The following is a 26797-nucleotide window of genomic DNA, read 5'->3' as shown; positions in this document are numbered from 1 at the left end:
ACCTCCAGCAGCCAGTCATTGATGTACGGGAATACATGTAGACTCCCGACCTCCAAAGATGGGCTGCGACCACCACTTATCAACTTGGTGACCACCCTAGCAGCTGAGGTAAAGTCAAAGAGGAACACACCAAATTGAAGTGTTCCTAGCCCACCCTAGATTTCAGGTAACAGCTGTGCAGGGCGCGTATATGGAAATACCACTCTTGCAAGTCCAGAAAGCTCATCCTGTCTCCTGGGCGAATATAATCAGTCACTATGATTATTTTGAATTTAACCTCTTGCAGAAAGGAATATAAGGGGTAAACATTCAGGATAGGCCTGAGGCCCCCATCCTTTTTCACAACAAGAAACCAGCACGAATAGCATACTTCATCTTTCTCAGAGGATGTACCTCTTGTATCAGAATGGTCATATGTTGCTGAAGTCAAAAACCCCAAAGAACACACAGTGGCTCAGCTGTTTCTACATCTCTATTGTGCTTATTCTGCCTTTTCACCAAAGAGTCTGGCCCTTACGAAGGGCATATACATTAGGAATGCTTGCACATGGCCAGAAAATGTGGTCAATCTCATCCACGTGTGCCTTCTGAGCACAACACAGGTTCATACAGTCTCGCCAAGACAAGTGGTAGTATCCAGATCCACACAGATTACGTACTTCACTGCATCCTGGCCATCATTTATTTTGTGAGCAAGAGAAACTACGAGGTTCTCTGCGACTGCCAGCAGGAGCTCGCTGGCCATGTACCACAGGGCCTGCGAATATCAGCACAGAAAACAGATTGCATTTATGGACTTGAAGCACAGGGCAGTGGAGAAAAACATTCTTTACCAAAAGTATCAATTACTTTGGATTTGTGATCTGGAGGATTTGTCATGAAAGTCTTTGGATTCACCTTACTTGTAGAGCCTGCACACTGAGATTCTCTGGTGTAAGATGCTTAGTTACCAAGATGCGGATCACCAGGTGGACGCCTAAGTCACAAGGTTATTACACAGCTGAAAGACAAGCAAGAACAAGTCTTGGGCAACGTAGCCATCAAGGCATCAGCGAGAAAAGTCATCAAACCGTAGCAAGGGCTCTGATAACTTGGCCATGGTTGGAGAATTTCTATCAGAACATTTGTTTTTGTCTCAATGTAAGACAACAGCAGAACTAGCTCCTCGGCTGCCCTTCAAACCACCACCTCAAACAAGGAACTTTCCTCCACTGGGGGCCCATTTGGTGAGTCAAGTTCAATTCAATTTCAGGGAGGTGCCTAGCCCACTGGTGTTTCATAAATAGAAGCTTATTAAGTTTATTACATTATTAGTTCAGTAGGGAAAGAAGATCCTTTCCTCCTCCTCAATATGGTTAGAATCAGAGCCGTAAAGAAACCAGAGCCTCTGCAGATAGCTGAGCGGCGCTAGAAGCAATTAGTTACAATCTGGCTGCATAATGACTGATTGTGCTTCAGTGATCTTGTGACATAGCACTGGCTGATCGTGGGCCGACAAAAGCTTGGGGGTAGACATGCACTGGGTCATCAGACCACTGGCTAGGTATTGCCGGTATTACAACAGGTTCCAATGTAGGTCATGGGGCCAGTGCAGAAGTCTGTGTCGGAGTCTGTAATGGCCTGGTACTGGGTTCAAGGGGCCGAAAAGTAAAGGGGAGAACCTTGTTAAAACGGTCTAAATCCTTAATAAAGATGTACTGTAGGCAGACGAAGATATAGAACAAGATTATTCAGTGTACGACTCATCCACCAGCTAATCTCAGAGCCACCTCTTGTTCCTGTCCACCTTTCAAATCATCTCCGCTCTAGAATCCCAATCACTGTGATAGCTCTATAGATCATTCTGATGCTTGTATTACAAATGCCCACAAACAGAATACCACAAACCTTTCCTTTGCCATGACCAGAATGCAAAAACTGTGCACATTCACCTCATAGTACAGATGAAGCACAGAACATACAGAAGAGAAAAGCACCCGAAAACAGGAACAGAACAACTGATTCTATAAACAAGACATTATGGGGGTCATTACAACCCTGGCGGTCACAGACTACCAGGGCTGTTCTGGAGGAAGCACCGCCAACAGGCTGGCGGTGCTTCACAGGGAATTACGACTGCAGCGGAAGCGCCGCGGTCGAACCGCCGGGACCGGCAGTTTCCTGCCACAGTGGTCTCGGCGGTTTAAATCCGCCAGGGCAGCGCTGCTTGCAGCGCTGCCCAGGGGATTACAAGTCCCCCTACCGCCAGCCTTTTCATGGCGGTTTGAACGGGAAGGTAAAGAGTGCACTTTTCGTGCGTAATATCCTTCATACTCAGAAACTCTTTAATTTTCCCTTGACACTAGCTGAGCATCCCTGTCTGCCAGCAGAGTGTTGAGAATACCTTCTCTACTAAAAATGTCCACAAACAAATTCAAATGTTTGCTCTCAATCCCACTGGTGATGCAGGTTTCTGGCCACCTTAAGTACAAGTTTATAAGTACTAACTCATACTTTTGTCCCCCTACGTCATGAAGAGGAGCCAGGATATTCAATGCCAAACCAACCCAAGGTTTAGTCAGGAGTATCCTCTACACCACGGTCAGAATACAAGGCTCAATTCACTGTCACAATTCAAATAGGCTATGCAAATCCTCACCACTTGTTCTGCTTGTATGTCCACTGTGGAACACAAATAACATGACCTCAGTCTTTCTATAGTCTTGGACATGCTAAAATAGATGAGGTCTTGAGCACGCTCTCCATGGCTCTCTGAAACACAAATGCTGCTGAAAGAAGTCAAAAAGACATTCTCATGTATCTGAAGATGCTAAACTGTGTTATAAATGCAAAGATTTGTTTGATTGTGCAAATTAAACTGATGATATGCCGACGTGAGGTCTAATGTGGTAAACATGTTCACCACACTAAGCAATGCAAGCATAGATCTTGTCTAGGGGAGTGGATACTTGTTAAGCACACTGATATCAACATACAATCTTATGTCCTCACTGTCCCTAGTGCTGCTGCATCTGGGGATAACTATTCAATGGCTTCAACCTCTTCCAGAATACTCACCAAACGCTTCAATTTATTCTGTGCAGAATATTGACCCGTCACTGGCACCCCTCACACTGTGCTTGTTTTGTGTTGTGAACCCCTCTTCAACTGTGTTCTGTGCACCTAATCTTTCAAGCTTGCTAGTTTGTCTTGAAATACCACTAGGAAGACCAACTGTAAACTCTCAGCAAGGAATCACAGTTACATTCTCTACCTTGTTCACACCATTCAGGTCCCTATGAATTATGGGTAGACTGCTGTTGGGGTTCAGCACCAAACCCATATATTTCAGGTGATACTATCCCAAGATGGTGTAACCCTTACTTGAAACGTAGATCTTGCCTGCCCTGTTATCTCCCTTTATATTCCAACATTGACTTGAAATATTCCTCATTCCCTGAAATACCAAATCAGCACCGCTCTAGGATCCCCATCGCTGTGATGACACTTTCAGTCAATTTGATGCTTACATCACAGATGCACATATACAAAATACCCATGACCAGCACAAGGAAATTTGACTGGAGGCCCATGTGGCTCTATTGGGCCCGATGGCAAGACAGATGGAGCTTGAATTACACCAAAGATATGCAGCATGGCCTCCTTGAAAGCCGTTAGCTAGAGAAAGTAACCAAAGGCCATGTGCCGGGGTGGTTCTTATCTGCGCCACTGCTCTGTCACTTCCAGGAAGGTGTGAAGCCAACATGACACCATCTGAACACCACAGGAAAAATTCTTAAGATCCAGTCTGATGCCTGAGTATAGCATAAAAGTGAAGAATCTGCAGTTACAAGTATCCATCAGAACAGAGGTGTCAGACGTCTTCACAATGGAGTTTCTTCTTCAGAAAGGGGGGGCAGTTAAATGGAACTCCATGCAATGTTGACTTAAGGTGATACCCTAGGTATTCTAGCCCAGCACTGCCCGAAGACTACAACAAAAGGATTATATATTTTAGAGTCAATCTATGCCCTTGCACGACATGGAATGATAACAGAGGTTCAGTCTTTATATATTCTTTGGACAAGTATTGCTCCCTTGTCACGTCTGACTTTTCAACTAGCTACTGCCTAGTGGTCCACTTAGAGGGGTGACAAAGCTAGGGTTTGTGCATCTATGCAGCACTTTTGCTTTTGCCTCAGGAGCAGAAGGGTAAAGGTCAAAAAGGGCTGGATGAGGGATTTCACAAAACTGCTCTCAGGCCTCATTAACATCCTTATGTGACCTGTGTGGATGAGTGAAGCCAGGACATGGGAGCAATGGGGGTTTATTAGGGATAATGTTCAGAAACATGCATTGAAGAAGGGATCTTCTGGGAGCACTTAGCAGGATAAGTCTATCTGTAGGTGAATACATAAAGCTGAAAGGTCACTTGTTTGTACCACACTTCAGGACTTCCACCTTCAGATAACAAAAAACAGTACCACAATTAAAAAAAATACAAATTTGTAACAGTTGATTTGTGGAGGACTAATGGGGTAACTTTATTCCCTTTTGTAACTGTCAATGGGCTATACAATTTAACACATTTTCTACAGAAAATGCTGATTTTATATGAGCTGGCCTATTCAAGTCGCCTCCTGCACGTCAATTCACAGTATTAAAATACATGTACTAAGTCCAAGTCCGACCAGTAAAACCCATAGCCTAGAAAGTGAAGGGCCTGAACCATCATCAGCATCCTAGACAAAGACAATACCCGTAGCTGTAGGTCTGAGGAGACCACCCGCTGCTCCAGGTCCTCCACCCACTGAAGAATGGACAAGTCCACTTCAAGGGCCCGCTCAGTTGTTGACCACTTCTGCAATGTGTCCAGACTCACAGGATGACCAGCTTCAGGGCAGAACTGAAAAATGGGATCTGTGGGCGAGAAAACACACAGAAAGCATTAGGCTGATGAATATTTCAACAGTCTCAATCCCACGATAACTTGATTCCGGCTTTAGGAAACAATGCAGAACACATACTTATCTAGTAAAATTACAGCCAATCATGCTCTCTATGTTACTGGTCAACAGTTCCCATTTCATTTGACCGGATGTCATCTAACGAGAATCTAGTACACCTGCTGTTTTGATCTAAAAAGGGACATGCCCTACTCACTAGATTTAGAATATTGCCAGAAAATAATAATTCCTATTAACAATTCTACTATCACTGCCACGTAGCTCTTAACAGCATAGCCCAGTGTGATGCACCAATATTGATGGATGCAGCACACCAACTTTGAATAATTATTGTTCTGCTTGAAGCATCTAGTTTCTTAATCCCAATTTACAAGTGAGAAATAAAGGGAAAATAATGAAAAGTAACCTGCAAGTTTATCTCTCTGCCATCGGTAATGTCTCTTAATCTATAAACATTACAAGTCCTTAACAAATATTGACAATGGCAATAGGTCTGGATTATAAAATAAAGTGCCTTCAGGCACTTCATGAGTTTGAGCACTCAAATCACCATACATGCATTCTGTCATTCATACGTGCACGTATGCCATCTATTCATCCACTCAGTCATTATTATGCTCACCCACTCACACATCCACAATAAAACACACAAATTCAACAGTATATGCAAGATGAATTAAACAAATAGGGGTATAAAAAAGAAAACATGCTGCCACCTAGACAGGGCAGGTCTATCACTGTAATAAATTATAAAATAAAATATATCAGCAGGTGACAGTCTTGCAATGGCAGTGTACATAGTGTATTGCTGATTTAAAGTTTCAGCATCACCACCATTCACATTTAGAACCAACTTGTTGGCCATCCCTGAAAGTGAAAACAATGACAGACTATGTTAAATACCAATTCCATGATGGTCAACTGGTAGGGATGGAGCACACTGAAGATAAAATGAGCAGGAATCAAGTGGCCAGTTAGAAATGTCTGGGGAAGCGGGGGCTGTTATAGGCCCTAAAAAGTAATACAAATGAAAGTAGAAATGTGATCGTAGATGGGCACAGAGTGTGAATGTCACTCATACACACCAATGGCAGAAAAGGACTAATTTGAAGTGTGTAAGAGTGTGTTTGTTATATATTTATTCAACTAAAAGATCAAAGATTAACTTGGACATTATATTTGGGTGTTAAAATGAGATGAAATTGTTTAGAAACAAAAAACACTGACATTGACCAGTTACAACTTGCACCAACATGTATTGCTTATGACTTCACATATCTTACTCATAACATGATACATTACATCACTGATGACATCTCAAATGACATCAATGATGACATTATCCTATCAGTGTGAAAGTATGCTATAAACTTTGTGGACTTGAAATACTTCAACAAGATGCAACAGTGTTCAATTTTCTATTACATGTTAAGTCATAATCGACTTAAATCTGTGTTCAGTGTTTAGTTGTTGTGGATTTCAGTGGTGATTTCTAAAAATTGTCAAATCAGTGCTCATCAGCGTCTAGTAAGCCAGTAAGCCACAACACAGCAAAAGGAAAATGTTACTTACCCTGTACGCGTCTTTTAGTGGCATGTGGTGCCATGGATACACATGCTGTACATACTCCTGCCATCTAGTGTTGGGCTCAGATGTGTGCAAGCTATTTTTCTTCAAAGAATTCTTCTCAAGTCTTGAGGCAGTATGACTCCACCTCTTGCTTGAAATGTGCATGGTCACAGACTCCACTGTTAGACTGTTTTCTTTCCACTGTCAGGTTCAGATGTGTGCTTTCGTGCTCCGGATAGACTTTGACCTGGTGATCGTTTTTGGTTCTCTTGTGCCCTATTTGTCTGTATTTTTTTCAAATCGGTTTGCCCCTTTTCTCTCGTATTGGGCCAGCGTTTCCAGTTACTGTTCCTACAACTACGGCAGTAGACTCCAGACCCCTGGGAGGGCCTCGCGCATCGGGGTCTCTTTCCTTCCTTTTGATCTGCTCTCAAAATATCTTGCCTGTGATGGAATACTGCCTCTGGTGGCGTGTAAAAGACCCCAGGGCCAATTTCCACCACAACCATTTATCTGCCAAACTTTCGTATATCCCTCAAACACTTGCTTTTCCAGTGTTTACTTAACATGTTGTTTTACAGTGATTGCTATAAAGTACATATTTAATGAAAAGTAAATCAATGTACCTAATGTATTCTTATTGGCAGTGTATTGAAGTGACTGATGTTAGACTGTTTAAAGCATAGAAAGTATGCATATTGCACTCTCACTAACATTTAATTATCTTATCTAATATCTGTTACCTCTCACAAATGCTCTACCAGGACACCGTCTGGGTTATAATGCAATTAATGGATTAATGATGTATGTGTATTATATTCAAATGTTTTAAGAAAAAATCCTGGACACAGTTGGGGATCATTCATCTAATCATTACTAAATATTATGGCATTGTAGGGATGGTCAGCCCTGTCAACAGCATAGTACTTTGTGAAACCTTTAACATTTTTAACTAAACAAGATTCATTTGTAGCCCTGCATCTTAATGCACCTGAAACTTTATGCTTCAAGCTTGCATCTAAATGCTTTTCTACTCATTGCCTGACTACTACATTTAAGTTGTGCTGCTGTTTTGACGACATTCATCGTGGCAAGTGTTCAAATGGAAAATATCTCACGGTAAGTCATTCCAGACCTTTTAACAACACATCACACTATATTCTGGGGCTTGCAAGTGTACTGTTAACATTGTAACTATGAGCTCAAAAAACCCAGCAGTAAAGCGCAGTTGGGTAAAAAGCCAGAATTAACTGAAGGCATCACATTTATGGATTGGACACCTTGCAAATATGATTTTTGTTGGTGCGTGGAACGTCTTGTGTCCCATTTGCACCACTACCCCTTGTGCATGGTGACAGTACTCCTTTTCATAGGTATCTGTAACTGCACCTTGCACTGAATGTTTAAAGTCTGGAGTGTTTGGCAAATGACCTGCTATCAATACTGACTTGCTAAAAAAAAAAAGGGGGAGGGGTGGAGGTCTGATGTGTCAAAGAGTTTTTGCCCATTCTCAGACTGTGACTAAATGTGATAGTACATACAGATCCAGTTTCTTATGAGACAGCCATCTCGCCAATCAGTGAAGGAATTAAACACTACCAAAAGATCAAAAGGATCTATTGTTTCAAGATGCTCTACAGTGCATAAAATAATTAGATCAGACCTAAAACCTGCTCCTACACCCTGCACCTCTAATATAATCACATAAAACAGGAGGAAACAAAAACAAAAAAAACAATTCTTCAGTGGCATCCATAAACAACAAAACTCAAGCAGAAAATTCTCAGACTAGTCTTTCTTGCTGCTGTATGTAAGTTACATTATATCCACTCTTTCAGAAAGAAATTAAAATGACAAATTTGCTCACATTTTCCTTTTTAGAATGACATTTTAGTTTGTGGAGTTGTTTATCGGAGTTGATATGTTTTATACTGATGCGGGCATTTCCCTTTTCGTGGAGTTTTACCAGTTACTATGGGTTCAGACCTAAAACGGGATAGCCTAGACATAACCTTTGTCTGCACACAAGCACTAGTCACACAGCCTGTCAACTCACCCACATTTAGTGGATGTTACCCTCGTTTTATTGGTAATCACTCACCTAACAAATCAATTGCTCTATAGACTTTAATGGAGTGATCCCCTTTTTAAATCTTAGACACTCTCCAAAAAGTGTTTGGTTTCTTTTCAGCTCACTCAGATAAGACGCACCTTTATTAAGGCCTTATGGAGAACCCCCCCGTAGACTGGTAAAATACACTAAGCATGTTCCTGATATGAGCCAGGGGTGGGGAATTCCTATCGCCCGACGCCCAAGACATACTAGTATCTTTATGGGGGCTAGAAGATGTCATTTCTATCTTGTCCAAAGGACAAATAGGCAATAAATTGAAATAAACACAAGCAGAGCTGTGGAGAGTTTTGTGATAGGATTATCAATGTGCAGCAGTCCTTCTGAGGAGCTTGCATTTTTTTCATGAGGTGATTGGGAGAGAGATTGTGTAACTATGGTAAAAATGTTTCACAGCATTGCTCTTTGAGCTGACACATTCTTTACAGAACAATGAGCATGTCTTAAACTTGACCCTTCAAAATTTCCCAGATTTCCATTTTTTCTACAGTTGGATTTATATGAATAAATTATATCGCATACAAATATACATCGCTCCGTACACTTAAATGGGCTGTAAAGCACTAAAACATTTCAGCAGGCCATTCCACCCTCTCAGCCGGTCAGTCATAGCTGCTGCCCTGTGCCTGTTCTATCAGGGAGGTTGAGTTTGCTGACGTATAGGCATGTTGATGGTATCCCTTTCCAGACATAAGTATGCTGAGCATGTGTATGTCTTCAGGTTATGTTTCTCTGTTAGTCTTCAGGGTATTTGTGTGGAAACACAAAGGGGGCAGAGTCATGAAAAGCAGTGTCAGTCAACTTATACTTTTTTTTTTTTTTTTTTTTAAGAGAACGCTGCCACAAAGAAATTGGAAACAAGGAGAAACATGAGATGTACATTTGTTCTGGCTAACTGGATGCAAAGGTTTCATTTTTAAAATATCTTATGGAGTTTAGACACCAGCTGCAGAGAGAGTTTGTGCCCCCACTAAATCTCAGGGAATAATAACGGTGGTAAGATAATTATGGTGGTTCATGTACTTGCTGCAGAAATCTGAGTTTTGTCTGGTCACACCTTTGGCGCAAAGAGGGTTAATGTGTCTCCTGTAAAATACGTTGTGCGATATGCAGATGACATTTTTATTTTATGTAGATGGGTTACTGCTTTTGACAAAGAGATCCTGTTATTACTTGCAGTTCATAAACAGTCCTAATATAGCACAGTGAGCTATGAACCTGCTTGCAAACTGCAAGACTTGAGTTTAAAACATTAATGTTTTTTACTCAATCTTTTGTTATTATAGGGCTACTAAAATTGTTTCTTTGGGTAGTCATAAAGTTTTATTAGTACAAAGAACACCAATCACAGTGTTCCGGTTTAGGCCTGACTCTCTCTGCCATGTACTCTTCACATAAAATCCCAAACACTGAAGACAGTGTCGGACTCCTAAAACTTGAAACTCTTATTGTCTTATGTAATATCATATAGTCATATGTACAATGTTACTGAAGAGAATGAGGTTATGTACACCGATTTACGCACTAGTATGATAAGTGTCGATGTACTGTGTGTGTGATGTAAGAGCTCTGACACCCTACATTGGGATTAGTAGCGCTATAAAAGATTTAAATAAAAAATAGTGCTATCAATTTGTTATTTGTATGAATAGTTGTACAAACCGACACAACTGACATTCTTATAGTGCTTGTATATCTCTTATATACACCGACTGAACAAAGTCAAAAGCTTGCCTCCATATCGGAGTTCCTCTTAAGTAATTGTGAAGTGATAACAAGCAGTGAGCTTTGTTTGCCGTCCACTGTATTGGCATTTAGATGTTAGACTCCAGATAGCTCCAGCCAGGATTATACTCAAACAAAACGATGTACTTTAAAATTTGACGTTTGTTTAAGGCCTAGCTGGAATATATAATAGGAAAACGCCCTCGCTGCCTGCATGTTGCTGCTCCGAACAGAAACCTGACAACATATAGGCACTGTTGAATGGAGTCCCAGTGCTGGCAAATAACACCCAGACAATTTCTGTGTATTTCGCTGAGGCAAGAACGATCCTCGATCCAGCTCAGTAATAGCTGCCACAACCGGGATCCAGCTAGATCTTTCTTCATTCCAGCGCTCACCAAAAGTAAACTGTGGTTAGCTGAGTCCAACACAAAACTAGTGGCACAACTTTTATGTTTTTCAAGAGATTTATGCACATTCTCTAATACACTGAAGTGAGTGGAAATGCCAACAGCAAACAATGAAGCTTGTGCAGAATATGCCTAGTGCACATTTATGGGCTGCAGAGTTCTGTACCACTTAAAAAAACAAACATAAGCTTTCTTCCAGGCCAAAACGTATTGCATTACTATAATCCACCCACAAGTCGATGACTACAGAATGCAAGCCCGCAAAAGGTGGACACAGAAGAATACTGGTAGCAGCTTTAGATGAAATAAAAAGGTTAAGGAGAGATCTGAGATGTCAGATGCAAATCTGCCTCAATCTTAAAGCTCAAATTCTAGCCTGACTTTACAGGCTTAGGGGCCTCACTCTTTTGGACACAATTTGAGCCCTAGAGGACAATAATAATACCAATCGACATTATTTCAGGGATCCTAAAGAGTTTCAGTCTCAGTCAATGGCCACCTATCCACCACCAATCTTCATCATATATTGCTGCTAAGGGTCCCACTTTAAAGGTGAAAATAAAAACCATGCATGAGTAAATGAGGTGCACTAGAGCTTCAATATGTGCAATAAACAGATTTGGTGACAGTGTAGAAGTCTGAGCAACACCACAACTTAGCTGAAAATGGACGGAAGCAGTACAACCTGCTGAAACAAGAGAAAATGCATCACTGGAAAGAATTGCCTCTACTTGTGATCTTTAGAAGATCATGTCTAACAGTGGAATTTTTTCAATTATCAAAAGCTCTTGACTGAACTAGAAGAAATAGGGCATGGGAACAACTGCCATTACACGAAGGATATCCGAAACCATCACAACATAGACTCCAGTGCGGTGTCAGAGAGAAAAACCAGCATAAAAGTAGTGTCTTCGACCACTGTGATCAAACAAAGAATTCAATAATCCTAGCTCCCTCATGCAAAAGTTAAGCGGATTGAACTTGAGAAGACGCACATCAATCAAGACCCTGTTCTTTTCAAAGATGGTGCCACCAGAACAGACATTCTTTACAGGACATATAGATATCTATAGCATTTTTTTCCCTTAGACAAGTGGATAATTAAAACAAATTCCACATCCCTGTGAGTACAATGGCATATAACCTTATAGCTGGGCTTGGAACGTCACTGCGAGTTGAACAATCTATGAGTGGGAAAGCCTCACATTTTGCATTATTCAATAACCTGCAATCCCTTGAAATCTTCAGTGAAATTCTGGAAAAAAACATCCAGAACTTAACATCCTCTTTACATATGTTATGTCACGTTTTTTGGACTTGTGGAGCGCGAATTAACACCCAAAGGTTATCCAGGCACTGGATCAGGTATATAGGTCGTCTGCTGGCAGTGACTGAAGTGCCAGGTCTTCAGCCTCTTGCGGAATTCAAGAAGTGAGGAGGAGGCCCTGATGTGTGGAGGGAGGTCTTTCTATGTTTTGGGTGCAATGCAAGAGAAGGCTAGGCCACCCGTTCTGCTTTTGCGGATACAGGTGTGTGCCTGAGGGAGAGTGAGGCTGAGCACAGCAGTCTGGTGGGTTGGTGGAAGTGAAGATGGTAGTTGAGGTATATTGGTTCTATGCTGTGCAATGCCTTGTTTGCATGCGTGAGGAGTTTGAATTGGCAGCATTTGTGTATCGGCAGCCAGTGGAGTTCTCTGAGATGTGGCTTTATGTGATTGTGATGTGGGAGGTCCAGGATGAGTCTAGCTGCAGTGATCGTGATTGGTCTGAAATCAGTGAAGGAGGTGGTTGGAAATTCTAGCATATAGTGTGTTGCCGTAGTCTTGTCTGCTAGCGACTAGAGCTTGGGTGACAGTACATACTCTTGGTGCTCATGGGGATCCAGTTGAAGAATTTTGTAAGGATGCATAGTATATGGAAGCAATTGAAGCTGACTGCGTTCACCTGTGAGGCCATGTTGAATTTGTTAAGATGGTTCCCAGGTTTCTTGCATGGCTAGTGGGTATAGGTGCTGGACCAAGCTCTGATGGCCATCAAGTGGAATCCAAGGGAAAGTTCTTGTTCCCGAAAATCAGTACTTGAGTCTCGTCCAAGTTGAGTTTCAGGCAGTTGGGTTGGTAGGAAGGAGAATCCCACATGACTCCCTGAGGCGCTTGCGGCCTCTCCCCCTCTTCTGTTATGCAGCTTCCCAAAGCGCCGGTCAGATGACGTGACGGTAGCAGCTTAGCATACAGGCGCGTTCCTGGCTTGCGTTCCCGCTTGTGTCTCCCTCAATGCCGGGTCTCGGCAGACAACGGCGGCATCCTGTTTTTCGGCAATGCTCCTGGAGTTCTGTTGGAGACGCACGCCACATGGTGTAATGGCTGCATCTAGGCAAGCTGCCTGCAGTCCTGCTTTCCTTGCCATTCTCCCAATGTAGGATCCCTGGGGGCAGTGGCGGCATCTTGTGGCATTTAGTGGCCTGCAGTCCTGCTTTCTCTGACATTTACCCGATGTAGGATCCCTGGGGGCAGGGCGGGTTCTTGTGGGCAGCAATACTCAAGGAAATCCACACCAGGATCACTCTAAATTGTGCAGGAGCAATGATGAAACACTATGACGACCCCCGGGCTCTCTCTTCAGGTAATACTGAAGTTTTGCGCCATAAGGATTCCTACGGCCTCTGAGGTTCAGTGGCTCAAAAGGTATATAACGCATTTGAGCTGGGCTGTGTGGCATGAAACCATCAGGAGAGAGATAGAGATAAAAGGGCCCTTAAGGTGCAGCAAAGATTGAAAAGATTGAAATACTAAAAGACCATAGAGGATACTGCTGCTTGTCTGGGGCATGCCGAAGGCATATGATGTGGCCTGGTAGTAACAAAAGAGCTTGCTGCATTTGCTGAAAAAGTCCTGGGCCCTTTTTTTTTTTTTTTACAGAAGCGAGCTGTAACGGGCTGCATGCCAAGGTCCTTGCTAGAGAAGACAAGTGTAGAGCGTAACCTCTGGGGGTGTCTGACCATTTGCCTGAGGGGTACTGGCTCGCACTTGCTTGCCTTTTGGAAATAACTCCACAGCAACAAGGCCAAGGCTCAGGGAGCGAACAAACGGACTGAAGGCACACTGCAATTATGCAAGAGCACTTTAAGCCAGCTGGAGCTGGGAACCTGGAAGTCTCAGCATTGGCCCAGAGAGACAGAAAAACATGACGGGCAGTCAGCGGCATGGGCGATTCTCAGCTCCCAGCAGCGTAAAGTACCTAGGATATCAGCAACCTTTGAAAGCCCAAAGGATAATCTTTCCATGCAGGACGATGCTGGGACAGATGGTGTCTTGGCTCAGGTGGGGGTGGATTTAAGGACCACACCTTTAGTGGACGAGTCCCTGGAGTCAAATATTGAGACTGTTAGAGACTTAATAGGGGCACCTTTAGAGCCTGATTTCAGTCTGGCTAAAGCCAAAGAATATCCACTATTTTCAAAGGGTAAAGGAACTTTGGTAGTTGCAGGTGTCTCAGAGGCTGCACAGGCCTCAGGAATGCAGTCTTCCCCAGCCGCATCAGCCACATCACTCACTACTGCCTCCTTAGGCACAGATTCATGACAGGAATATGCACCCTCACCCAGACAGCACCCCCTGCTGGTCCACAGTCTTCCCTTTCATCTGGGGAGATGAGTTTGGCTAATACAGAGACCCCCGCCTGCCTGGCGGAGCTCACGCAGCAGGAGGCTGCACATGAGACTTATTCTAAATAAGTGACTGTGCAGTGGGATGATAAGATGATGTTCAATCTCATTGTGGAGGAGATTAGAAATCTTGAGACCGCACAAGCTACTTAAATAGCTGCCCTTCGTCGCTCAAGACTCTCAAAATAGAAAATATGATTGCTCAGCTCCCAGACAGGCTGAAGGAGGCAGAGTCCAGAATATCGGATCTTGAGGATCAAGTAACCACTATGCAGAGAAAAGTCAGTCAGTTTCAGAAACAAAAGTCGCTACTGGAGTTGAAGATTCAAGAAATAGTGAACCATTGACGACGTGCCAATCTTCATCTGGTAGGAGTTCCGGAGGGGTGTGAAGATCAAAAGACTCTGCAATGGGTCAACACTTTTATTAAAGCACACAGTCTTCCAGATTACGCTGGTGACTTGACAATAACAAGAGCACATCGGGTCCTACTGCAATTGCTTTCAAATTCAAAATTTCCATCTACTATTCTGGTAAACTTCCTGGACTATCATGTAAGAGAACTGGATCTAGCTAAGGCACATAAGCAGAGACAGTTTTCCATGCCTGAAAGGTTGTATCTTCTCAGAAATGTCTGCCTCAGCTGCTCGCCATCGAAAAGAATGCTTTAAATTGCAGTACTTGCGAAAGGGGTTCAAGCATCTATTGTTCAACAGTCTAAATTGAAAGTACTGGTTAAGTACCAGTTCTATCTATTTTCTAATGTGACAAAAGCTCAGGGGAGGAGCTATAGCAGCAGGTTTCTGCCCAATCTTAAGAACTATTAGTTTAGTCTTTTAGGACACCGGTTCCCAACCTGTGGTCTGTGGCACCCCCAGGAGTCCGTGATACATTCCCAGGTGTTCGCAGGTCTGGGCTGGCAGGAAGGCACCTCTACAGCTGGAGCCTCTCCACAAAAACTCGTGCATGTTTTTATATTTATTACTTCCTTTGTGCAGCAGTTTTAAAAGCACTGGAAAGTTCCTTGTACATCCAGCAACTTTTGGACAAAAATGAAAGCATCAAGATAACTGTGAGGATTAATTAACTGCTGGAGACAGATGGGAGTTTTGTCTAGTGGCAGTTTTGACTCATCTAAGTTAGCGCAGATGGTTCATATGCCTGCTGCAAATAACATGCATCGTGCAAAAAAACAGTATTTTATGTGCATAGCACAGTGGGTTACTGCTTTTGTCACAGAGTTTCTTTTGTTACTGTGCAGTTCATAAATTATAATCGTAATCTAGCTCTGTGAACTATGAACTGCTATCAAAGAGCTGCATGCAAACTGCATGGCACAAATTAGAAAGTTATGTTTTTTCCCCACTCTGTCATTTTCCTTATGCTGTTAAAAAAAGGTGTACTTACGTAGAAACACATACTTATCATTAAAGTCAACATGATTTAAATTGTTATGTTCTGCATCCTGAGTTTGTGCCTCACCAGGCCAAGCACGCTTATAGAATGCCTACCAGTATGAATGACATGTTAATCCTACCCCTTGTAGTCCCTTGTAAAGCGCTATGACACCCTATACTGGTACGAGAAGTGCTATAAAACAAATGAATGACATGTGCCAGAGAGTCTATTTAGAGATGGGAGGCCATTTTGGTTTTACTTCCTTTCCCACCTCATTTTGATGTGAAAAAGCTTTCTTAGATTTATGTACCTAAATACCTAAAAAATAAAAACAGAAATGCCTTAGAAAAAGTAGAATCTGACCTGAGGATTCAGCTTTCCTATATAAAACCAAACATTGAAAAGTTAGCTGCCGAAGTGCAGTGCCAACCTTTCTATTAAAAGTTTTTGATTTTTACATTTTTTTTTCAATATAATTATTATTTTTAGTAATTCGAGTGTTTGGTGTGTACTTGTTTGTGTATTTTTTTGTGAATTAATGTAATGTTTGAACTTTAAATTGTACAAATTTCTCAGGGACCCCGGCTTCCAGTAGTGATTCAGTGGGGGTCCTCAGGAGTCCAAAGATTGGGAACCACTGTTTTAGAATAAGGGGGGACCTCTCTGGCTGGTTGTAATTTGCTGGTGGTGTACACAGATGGGAATGATTAAAAACAAAAAGTGGGGAAGGGCAGATGCGTATTAGGGTGCAGTGCCCTGGGACCCAGGGTAGGTAGTGACACTCTGGAAGGAGTTCTTGTTGGCTGGTATTTTTCTTTTTTGGGTATTTTTGGTTGAGAAAGGAAAGGTTGGGTTGGAGGTGGGGGAACTTGTGTAGAGAAAAGCAGCAGAATCATGTCTGAGTGTTTCTATGGAAGAATTGTGCGATCTGTTCTGGCTGTCTGTAAATGTTCTACCAAAAGTCATGCAGCAATGCCTTTCTTTATAGATTGCTGATGTGATGGGGCTTGAACCAAAGTGTACTTCATGTAATGTCAATGGAATTTTAAATAAGCACAAGTCCAGTGGACTGATTAGATGGTTAACTTCTCTCTCTCTCCCGAAGTGTTATTTTAGCAGGAGACACATCTAAACAGTAACTCCTCTAACTTATTTATTCCGAAGTAATACTTTAAAGCTTATTTTGCTTCTGCTGGGGTCAGGCCGTTAAAGATGTAGCTGTTTACTTGGCCAGAGGTGTGAACTGGCAGGTCTCCCGAGTGACAAGGGATCCCCTGGGTAGCTGGGTTTGCTTGGAAGCTACCATGAATGGAAATCCTTTGAATCTGGTCAATTACACTGGGTTAGAGGCCGTCGGCCCCATAGTTTTGGGGGATGATTTTAATTTCATCCAGGATTTGGCATGGGATACTTCTAATAAAACCAAAAAACAATTGAAGCCTCAGACAAACATTTCTTGGATGCTTTGAAACAAGAAGCCCAACTTTTTAATCCTTGGCATGCTGACCTTCCCGCTTGTGTAAAATTCACCTGCTTTTCACACCATTTTCATACAAGGTCGCGGATTATTTTCTAATTTCCTGTTCGCTCAAGTGAACAGCTAAGATATCTGGGTGAACTCATTTTTTGACCATTCCCTTGCTACTGTCATTCTTGATCTGGATATTATGAGGAAGTAGAGCCCTTGGTGGTGAGCTTCAAGCTGCAGTAAATGCCACCCTTCAGGCCAAGAACAACTGTGAGGATCATGATTCTTGTTTCAAGTCCCATTTGAGTCAGACAAAGCGTGAGCTTAGATAATTTATTATTATTCAAGAGATTAATAGTTCCAGGGCCTTCCAACAGCAGGTATACAAGGATGCATTTATTAGTCGACTGCGGAATCCAGCTTATGGGGGGCTGATCACTGATAAGGCGGCCGTGTCGCAGGTCTTTCTTCAGCAATGTAAAGTCCTCTATGAAAGTAAATATCTGGTTTCGCATCATAGTAGACTATTTTCTGTCTGTTCAGCAACCGCTCTTGCTATCAATGCAGACTGAGACTAAATTCTTATATATCAGGGAATGAGGTCCATGAAGCTCTTGACACAATGCCTAACGGTAAGGCTTGCGGCAAAGACCAATTTAAGGGGGAGTTTTTAAAGATATTTGCCAGTGAGCTGGTGCCTTTCTTAACTGAGTTGTCTTTTAAGGAATCTACAGTTGTCAGCTTCTGAAAAGGGACAAGTGCCTTAAGGTGTCATTTCTTACTGTTCAATTAGCCTTTTGAACTTGGACTATAAGTTGCTAATGAAAGTCTGGGCGAGACGGATATCCCTGGTAGCTCAGGCACTAATACACAAAGATCAGACGGGGTTTGTGGCAGGTAAGCTCATGTCTTCGAAAACTGGGTTTTTATTACAGCACTAGACTATTTCTCTGTCATCAGACTCAAGCTGTAGTAATATTGGTTGATGTGGAAAAAGCATTTGACTTGGTAAATTGGGGCACATTGTTTTATGGCTTAGGGAGGTTTGGGTTCCCTTCTGGGTTCATTGCGATGTTGCAAAATGTTTATCAAGGTGTGAAGCCCATACCTGTGTCAATGCTAAATTAGCGGGGGTAAGTATAAATAGGAGTACAAGGCAGGGCTGTCCTCTGTCCCCAATTCTATTTACCTTTTCTATTGAACCCTTAGACACCACGATTCGGGCAAATAATGGGATGTTAAAACTAAAAAGATTTGCGGACGACATTCTCCTTTACCTTAGCTCAGGGAAGCAGACAATTCAGGAGGCCTTTAAGGAGTTTGCACGGTTTGAAGCGATCAGGGGATATAACCTTAATCAGACTAAAACTGGACTACTTTCATTTAATTCTTCTTTAGCGAATTCCTCCCACCTTTGCAGCAGCAGGCCTGAGCAACAAAAACGATCTGTTACCTGGGTATTTCTGCAATGAATAACTATGCTGAGCCTTTTGATTTAAACAATGCGGCATTGCTTAAGAAGATAAGGGGTTTGCTGGAGAAGTGGGCTCTACTTTCCCTAACATTAGTGGGCAGAGTAGCACTTATAAAAATGTCAATTTTAACATTTCTGCTTTTTCTTTTTATTTATGACCCCATCAAAATCAGAAATAGATGCACTGTTTAGACATTTCGTCTGGAAAAAGAAGGACCCTAGGGTTAGACTCTCAGTAGTTCAGCATGACACTAACCGGGGGGATTGGCGCTACCTCATCTCCAGTCATATTACGACAAAGCCCTCCTGGATCTGATAACCAGGTCAATAGATTCCGATTGGATGCCTGATCTTTTCTTTATGAAAAAAATGATTCGGGAGGCAGGGACTCAGTTGCCAGTGTTTATTAAAAAAGCTAAGCTACCGAAGAAAACTAGGTATAAGGGGATGCAAAAGATGTGTGCTCGTCTACAATTATTTTATCAATCAAAGAGCACTGTAGGAGGCATTGAGTATCTTACATTGCAGGAGAGTAGGTATGCAAGGTTGGCAGAACCACAGAGTCAGGCAAGATTTTGGAATATTAAGGGGTTCAGAGAACTTAGCAACTTTTTGATAAGCAGGAGGTGTGTTACTTTGCAGGAAGTACAGGCCTGATGCGGGGACCCCTGTAAGCAGTTCTTTGTAAGCAGTTCTATCTGGGGTTTCAGCAGACTTTTTGCTTCTTGAAAAATCACCATCCGGACTCCAGATCCAATCCCCACCTGGTTTGCGATTACTGGTCAGGTCGAAACTTAAAGGGGTAGGTAATTGCTACAGAATACTCCATGAACAAGCCGAGAGACATCAACTTGATAGCTTCCTGGAGAAGATCTGCCACTCGACACAATGTATTATTTCAGAGGCTCATAGGAATTCTGTTTCAATGTTAGGTCATAAGGCATTAAGGGCTGCTAATTTTAAAAGAATCTAGTTTTTATCTCGTTGGATGGCTTTTTATACTCCAGAGGCACTCTATAGAAGATTCCCCATGGTGGAGGGTCAGTGTTTCCGCAATCAGCAAGTGTAGATGGGGGGACTGGCTTCATACTTTTTTTTTGTTTAACTGCCAGAAGTTGGAGGAGTTCTGGAAGGAGGTTTTTGCTGCCCTCAGTCTTGCACTTTGGACTAAGCTGGCCCCGGAAGCGGCACACTTTGGCCTAGTCAGCAAGGATCAGTGGTCCGGCTTGGATACACGGGGCTTGGTATTTGTTGCAATTACCTCAGTAGTTGCTCAGCTCTCTGATTCTCCAGAATTAGAGATCATCTAGAGCTCCATCATTTCAGCAATGGCTGGACAAAATGCTTAGAACAAAAAACTTTGAGGAAGCATATGCAAGACGAGTTGGGGGATAAAAAAGGCAGCCTCAGGTGGTTCATGGAGATTTTCAAAGAGTTGGGGCCTCTTCCATCAGCTGCGTTATCGCAGGCCCTATAAATCCTTTTCAGGGTGGGGTTTTTAGGCCCAAGAATGTTTTGCAATAACAGTACAAATGGCCTACAATATGAGCCATTTTAGTATCATCTTTCACATAACGTGTGGGCCTATATGAACACTGTTTACATTGACCTTTTATCTCTTGGCATATTTGCACATGATTCACACATCAGTATTGGGGAATGGAGGTGGGCTAAAGTCCCATATCAACTATGTTTACTTGTATAGCCATTTACCCCCAAAGACAGATACTGCACGTTGCTGGACCATCTTGTTTCCCAATCTGGATATAATGGCTGTGCTTGGTATTTTTTTTAAGTACAGATGGGTGTGCACTTGCACTTTACCGTCTATGTTATTGGCATGATGGCTTTACTATAGTTTGCTGCTAAGGCAATGAGTAGCCGCATTTGTAACTCTTGCTATATGACTAGGATTTTTTGGATATAATGTTTGGGCTTTGGAGGGGAGGATGCTATAATCATGGGTGGATATGCACTGGTACTTCACCATCTATATGAACAGCACAAATGCACTTTATTTTGCTGCTAAGAGTATGAGTGGTTAAACCTGTGTGTTGCTATTGGAACAGGATATTGGCACAAAGCCACAGAGTACAGTTGTGTTCAATTACTGTTTAACTTTGTCTTGATTCTGCTCAATAAAAAAAAAAAGTTTTAGGCAGTTGGTTTTCATCCATTCTACTAAGATTTTGCATTTGCTGAAGATGAATCTGGCTGTGGAGAACTTGTCAGACATTCAGAGGATGAGCTGGGCGTCATTGGCGTACGAAATGATGCAGATGCTGTGAGTTCTGAGGACATTGGTGAGTTGTATCATGTAAATGTTGAACAAGGCAGGGCTGAGAAACATCCCTTGAGGGACTTTGCAACCCATGTCCTTGGGTTCTTATGTATTGGGTAGGAGTCTGACTATGTTCTCCCTATGAGGAAAGAGCATATCCCATCGAGGGCAGGACCTTGGATGCCTGTTCAGTGTAGTTTTGATGAGGATGAAGTGTGACATGGTGTCAACTGCAGTGGAGAGGTTCAGAAGTATGAAGGCGACTGTTTCTTCTCAGTCGCGCAAGGAGCCGATCTCATCTGCGGTGGCGATGAGGGCTGTCTCCGTGCTATGGTTGGTTCGAAAGCTGGATTGGGTGTGGTTGTTAAGACTGTGAAGTTCCAGGTGGCTTGCGAGTTGATGGTTGACTGCCTTCTCTGTAACTTTTGCTGGGTGCGGGGTAGTAGGGAGATGGGGTGGAAGTTGCTTATCCAGTTGGTGTCTGCCAAAGGTTTTTTTAGGAGGGCCGTGACTGCAGCATATTTCCAAATCTCTGGGAAGGTTGTGGAAATGAAGGCGGAGTTGCTAATGGGAATGAGGAAATTTGCTGATCAAATGTCCACCTCAGTTGTATACAAGATGTGAACAGGGGTCTGTGGGGGCCCTAGAGTTTATGGTTTTCATGAGTGAAGTGGTGTCTTCCTCGTGAGTGTTCTCTATCAGGTTAGGTGTGTGTCCGTGTGGGAGGTGGGCAGGTTGCTGATGATGTCCTTTGGGTACAGTTGTTTTTCAAAGTTATTTTAGATCTTCTCAATTTTGCTGTGAACATATTTGGAGAGAAAGTCGCAAAGTTCCTGGGAGGGGGTGATGAAGTTGGCTGAGGCCTCTAAACTAGTTATCTCCTTGATGATAGCAAAAATCTCTTTGCCATTGTTGAAGCTAGCTTTGATCCGGGTGGTGAGGAATCTTCTCTTGGTGTCACTCAGAAGGTGGAGGTAGTAGTCCCTGAGTGTGGCCTTGTAGGTTGATCTGACATCGGCGTCATGGTTGGCTCTCCATTTCCTTTCCAGCTGATCCAGTATGCTTTGGAGTTCTGGAGTTCTTCCATGTACCAGAAAGCCTGTTTGTTGGTTTTGAGGTGTTTATGGGTTTTGAGGTGTTTATGAGTTTTGATGAGTGCAAGAGTGCCTGCAGTGTTAGAGATCAGCTGGTTGAAGTTGTTGATATCCTCTGTGTCAGTGGGGTTGTGTTGGGCTGTTCAAGTGCACTCCACAGGTCAGTTTCTGTTATTCTGTTACAGTTGGGTAGGTTAGTGCAGATGGGAGCTTTGGCTTGTGGCATGAAGATTCTGAAGTAGATGATGCAGTGGTCGGTCCATGTGAGAGGTCAACAGGAGTGGTAGGTAATGCTGCTGCTTGAGGTGAAGACTGTGTCAAGAGTGTCCTGTGCTGTGTGTGGATTCTGCGATTAGCTCGGAAATACATATGTTGTGCAGGCTCTTGAGAAGGTCAGTGGAGCAGTGGCTGGAGGCATCTTCAAGATAGAAATTAAATTGCCATGAAGTAGGAAGTCCTTGGAGTTGATGGTGAGGGGGACGATGAAGTCAGAGATCAGGATGTTGAAGTTGCTTTATGACCTATATGCTTGAGTGTCTTTCAGGGTAGAGCTATCATTGGTTATTAGGCTGAAGTGTGTGTGTTCCATGAAGGGGCTGTCCGGGTCCGTGGAAGTTGTGAATTTGAGGGTCTCTTTGTAAATAATGATGAGCCCCTCTCTAGGTTTGTGAAGGTGGTCTTGGAGTGCAATCTTGTATCTTGCTGGTATGGCCACTGCGATGTCGGGACATGAGGCAGGGCTCATTTAGGTTTTTATCACGAAGAGAAGGTCTGGTGTGCTGTTGCTGAGGAGGTCCCAAATTTCACTTGTGTGTTGTGTGCAGGTGTTGAGCATCCTGCATGTGAGTGCTTACTAAAAGTATGGTGTGGCGTTTGGTGAGGTGAGGAAGTGAAGGGGTGGCATGGTAGCTGGAGTATAGGGTGAGATTGAGGGTGTGGTGCTGCAGGTGAAGCAGCAGTGGAACAGGAGAAAGGTCCTACCGTGCAGACAGGTGCAGTGCAACAGCAACAAGTAGATAGGAGACCTGGGTTGAGAACGCGAATGATCGCTGCTGAGTAGCAGTGGTGATCCAACCAAGGAGCACGGCACTGGGCGTGGTCCAGGCATGGACAGGTGTAGATGGGCTTGCCTTTGGTGTGCCTGCAGCACAACCTCACTGCTGCTGTCATTAAGTAGGTCCTGGGACGGGGAGGAGTGTAGATGGGAGGGGCTAGGAAGGGAGGCAAGATGATGCAGGAAGAAAGAAGAAGCAAGAAGATGTGGGAGAGCAAGTAAGGAGTGAGGGGACCGCAGGAGGAGGAAATAGTGCAAATGAAGGGTGGGGGTCTGTGTGGGACTGAAAGGAGCACAAGAATGGAAGGATTAAAGGGTTAAAGGTGAAAAAATTGAAAAGAGCACAAGAGTGTGAAAGCTCAGAATAAGGCACAGAAAGTTTGGAAAAAGGCACAGAAAGTTTGGAAAAAGGCACAGAAAGTTTGGAAAAAGGCACAGAAAGTTTGGAAAAAGGCACAGAAAGTTTGGAAAAAGGCACAGAAAGTTTGGATAAAGGCACAGAAAGTTTGGATAAAGGCACAGAAAGTTTGGATAAAGGCACAGAAAGTTTGGATAAAGGCACAGAAAGTTTGGAAAAAGGCACAGAAAGTTCAGAAAAAGGTACAGAAAGTTCAGAAAAAGGTACAGAAAGTTCAGAAAAAGGTACAGAAAGTTCAGAAAAAGGCACAGAAAGTTTAGAAAAAGGCAGAGCAAGTTAAAAAAGGCAGAGCAAGTTAAAAAAGGCAGAGCAAGTTAAAAAGGCACAGTTCAAAAAACGTAACAACAGTTCAAACCAAGCATTTCCAATGCAATAGGTCTCACATTTTCTTGAGTTAGAGCTATTGGTATTATAAATCCACATCTGGACTTTTCTTTCCACATAAACTGGTCAACCCCGTCTCATAATTTCATCTTTCCCCCCCATGTTTTGGTGGTCACTGGCGGCTACTGACATCAGAAATCACAAGCCCTTAAGGAGAGACGATGAAAAATAAGGCTGGAAAAGTATTTTCTTTTTAGTTTAACAGAATGAAGTTTTGCAAGCATTCTTGCCTCACATTTCAACAAAGCTTTAATGAAGTTAACAAAGGCAGAGCACACTGAGAAGATGTATGACCCTAATAAATGAGATAAGCAATGCCCTATGTGCGATGTTGTGAGTGCTGGCAGGGAGGGGCCCTGGAGGAGAGACTCCAGATGCGAGGCTAAGCAAGTTTCACATCGTTGCTTCTAGGTTCAACTACATAATACCAGAAAGGGCGTATTGTGGCTTTCGTGATCAGAGAGCTAAACAACGGGTGTTTCTTTTTAAAATAAGCTCACTTTAGGGGCCAGAGGTGAGGCCAGCACTGGAATAAAGCCAACAAATGTCAGTGACATAGGAGGAGGTGGGAGGAACGGAATGCTGCAATAAAACGCAGGCAGCTACCAGCCTAAAACATCCATGGTGAAACGTGAGCACCAAAAAAAAGTAATCCATCACTGCAACAAATAAAGAAATCAAAGTGGAAGAATACCGTAGCTGGTCACTGCTCTGAAACAGAAAAAAGGAGGGAGAAAAAGGCAAAACTGGCCACCAGCGAGCAAGAATTTTTAAAGGACACTGCAACCAACAAATAAAATCGCATTAAGAAGTATACTAAAAGTATACACGAGGTTGAACGCTTACGCTCAACATAAAAAGGCACAATAGTAAAGTACAGAAAAGGGACGAGTAAAAAGTTCAGAGAAGGAACAAGAGTGGAAAGCAAAAAGGAAGAAGGCAAAAAAGGGGCGCAAGAAAGAGAAAGAGGAGGCTGCAGGAGGAGCAAGGTGGGGTCTTGAAGCACAAGGCTGGGACTGAGAGGGCGTAGACTAGTAGGGGGACCAGCCCCAGGCAAGTGATGGGGGAGTTTGGGCCTTGGAACCATTACAGAATTTGCCATTCGGGCTGGAGCAAATACCTAATCTGTGCTCCACTTCTGTCCCGGGACTGTGTAGCCAGCATTGAAGAGGAGGGGTTTGGTGACCTAGGGATATACACCACCGCTGACCCAGGTGTCTTCTTCGCTCATAACCTAGAGCCTCCAGTCGGGTCCCTACACAGAGATGTCCAACATTCGAGAGCCCTGCTTCTGTCGCTATTGGGGAAAGCAGATCCATCAAAAATTATGGCATTAACCTAATTTCTCTACGCACTCCAGAACACATCTTGCCCAGTGCCGGCATCTTACTTTCAGGTGGTTAGAAGTTAAACCTGTACACTACTCTGGGATGGAGGTCCAGCACATATAGCCATTAAAAACTGACTAGGAGCTGGTATAACGGGGACATCACCCTACGAGACACACAGAAATATTACTGGTCCGTGCAACTTTGTCTCATCAACCACTGGGTTCATCTCCTGGGTGGGGAACCAGCCTACCGCATGTATGGGCAGGTAATGCGACCAAGGGGTCCATCTATGGAGGAGTACTTAACACATCCTTCTCTAGCCCAACAGCAGTCACGCACATCCTTTGGCCCACAACACTTAGGGGGTCATTACAACATAGGCGGTAAAAGCCGCTTACCGCCGTGCAGAAGACCGCCAAAACACCGCCGCAGAATTCCACCACAGCTATTATGACACACATCTTGGAATCCGCCGAAATTCAGACACCCACACAACTCCGCCACACCAAAGGTCAGTGTTAAACTGGCGAAAACAATTCCTCCACCGTCACGCCAACAGAAACATGCCCATGCTATCACGACCCACAAATCCACGCGGCGGTCTTTCAACCGCGGTATTCCATTGGCGGTACACACCACCGCGCTCAAAATACACACACATCTCCAAAACACCACCACATTGGACAATTCCAAATACACACACCTGACACACATACAAACACCACTCCCACACACCCAATTCAATATAAAACACACACCCACAAACCCCTACGACCATAATTTACGAACGAAGGCCAGAGAGACAGGGAGCACAGCAATTGAGAACCCCACCACACAGAGGCACACAACACCATCACCCATACAACATTCCATGCACAAAACACCACACACCACTACACATCAACACTTACACCACCCCACACATCACCCACACCACCCCATGTCACGCCAAAGACACCCCCGGTTTTCCGAGGAGGAGCTCAGGGTCATGGTGGAGGAAATCCTACAGGTAGAGCCACAGCTATTTGGCTCACAGGTGCAGCACACCTCCATAGCCAGGAAGATGGAGCTATGGCGCAGAATTGTGGACGGGGTCAACGCTGTGGGACAGCATCCAAGAAATCGGGAGGACATCAGGAAGAGGTGGAACGACCTACGGGGAAAGGTGTGTTCTGTGGTCTCCAGGCACAACATCGCGGTACAGCGGACTGGCGGCGGACCCCCACCTCCTCCCCCACAACTAACAACATGGGAGGAGCAAGTCTTGACCATCATGCATCCAGAGGGCCTCGGAGGAGTCGGTGGAGGAATGGACAATGGTAAGTCAAATCTTAACTATCATATCCCCCACCCTACCTGCATGCGATCACACACCCCCACACTCACCCCCTCCCCTATCACCCCAAATCCTCACTAATGTACTAATAACACAAACCACTCATTCCAACACC

The 26797-nt window shown here is 43.5% G+C and overlaps 1 protein-coding gene across 5 annotated transcripts in view; it reads right to left on the bottom strand.

The window, feature by feature from the left end:
* Window positions 1-26797, bottom strand: part of BAZ2A (bromodomain adjacent to zinc finger domain 2A) — an 867588-nt gene that overhangs the window by 221288 nt on the left and 619503 nt on the right. For all 5 annotated transcript variants that reach the window (XM_069230685.1, XM_069230689.1, XM_069230688.1 and 2 more), the window contains one exon: window positions 4739-4899. In XM_069230685.1, the coding sequence (XP_069086786.1) occupies window positions 4739-4899 (161 nt within the window). The remainder of the gene's footprint in view (window positions 1-4738; window positions 4900-26797) is intronic.

Source organism: Pleurodeles waltl, chromosome 4_2 (assembly GCF_031143425.1).
Source record: "Pleurodeles waltl isolate 20211129_DDA chromosome 4_2, aPleWal1.hap1.20221129, whole genome shotgun sequence".
NCBI classification, from domain to species: Eukaryota; Metazoa; Chordata; class Amphibia; order Caudata; family Salamandridae; genus Pleurodeles; species Pleurodeles waltl.
Note: the sequence above shows the minus strand (reverse complement) of the source record. Positions and strands in the feature narration are given on the sequence as shown.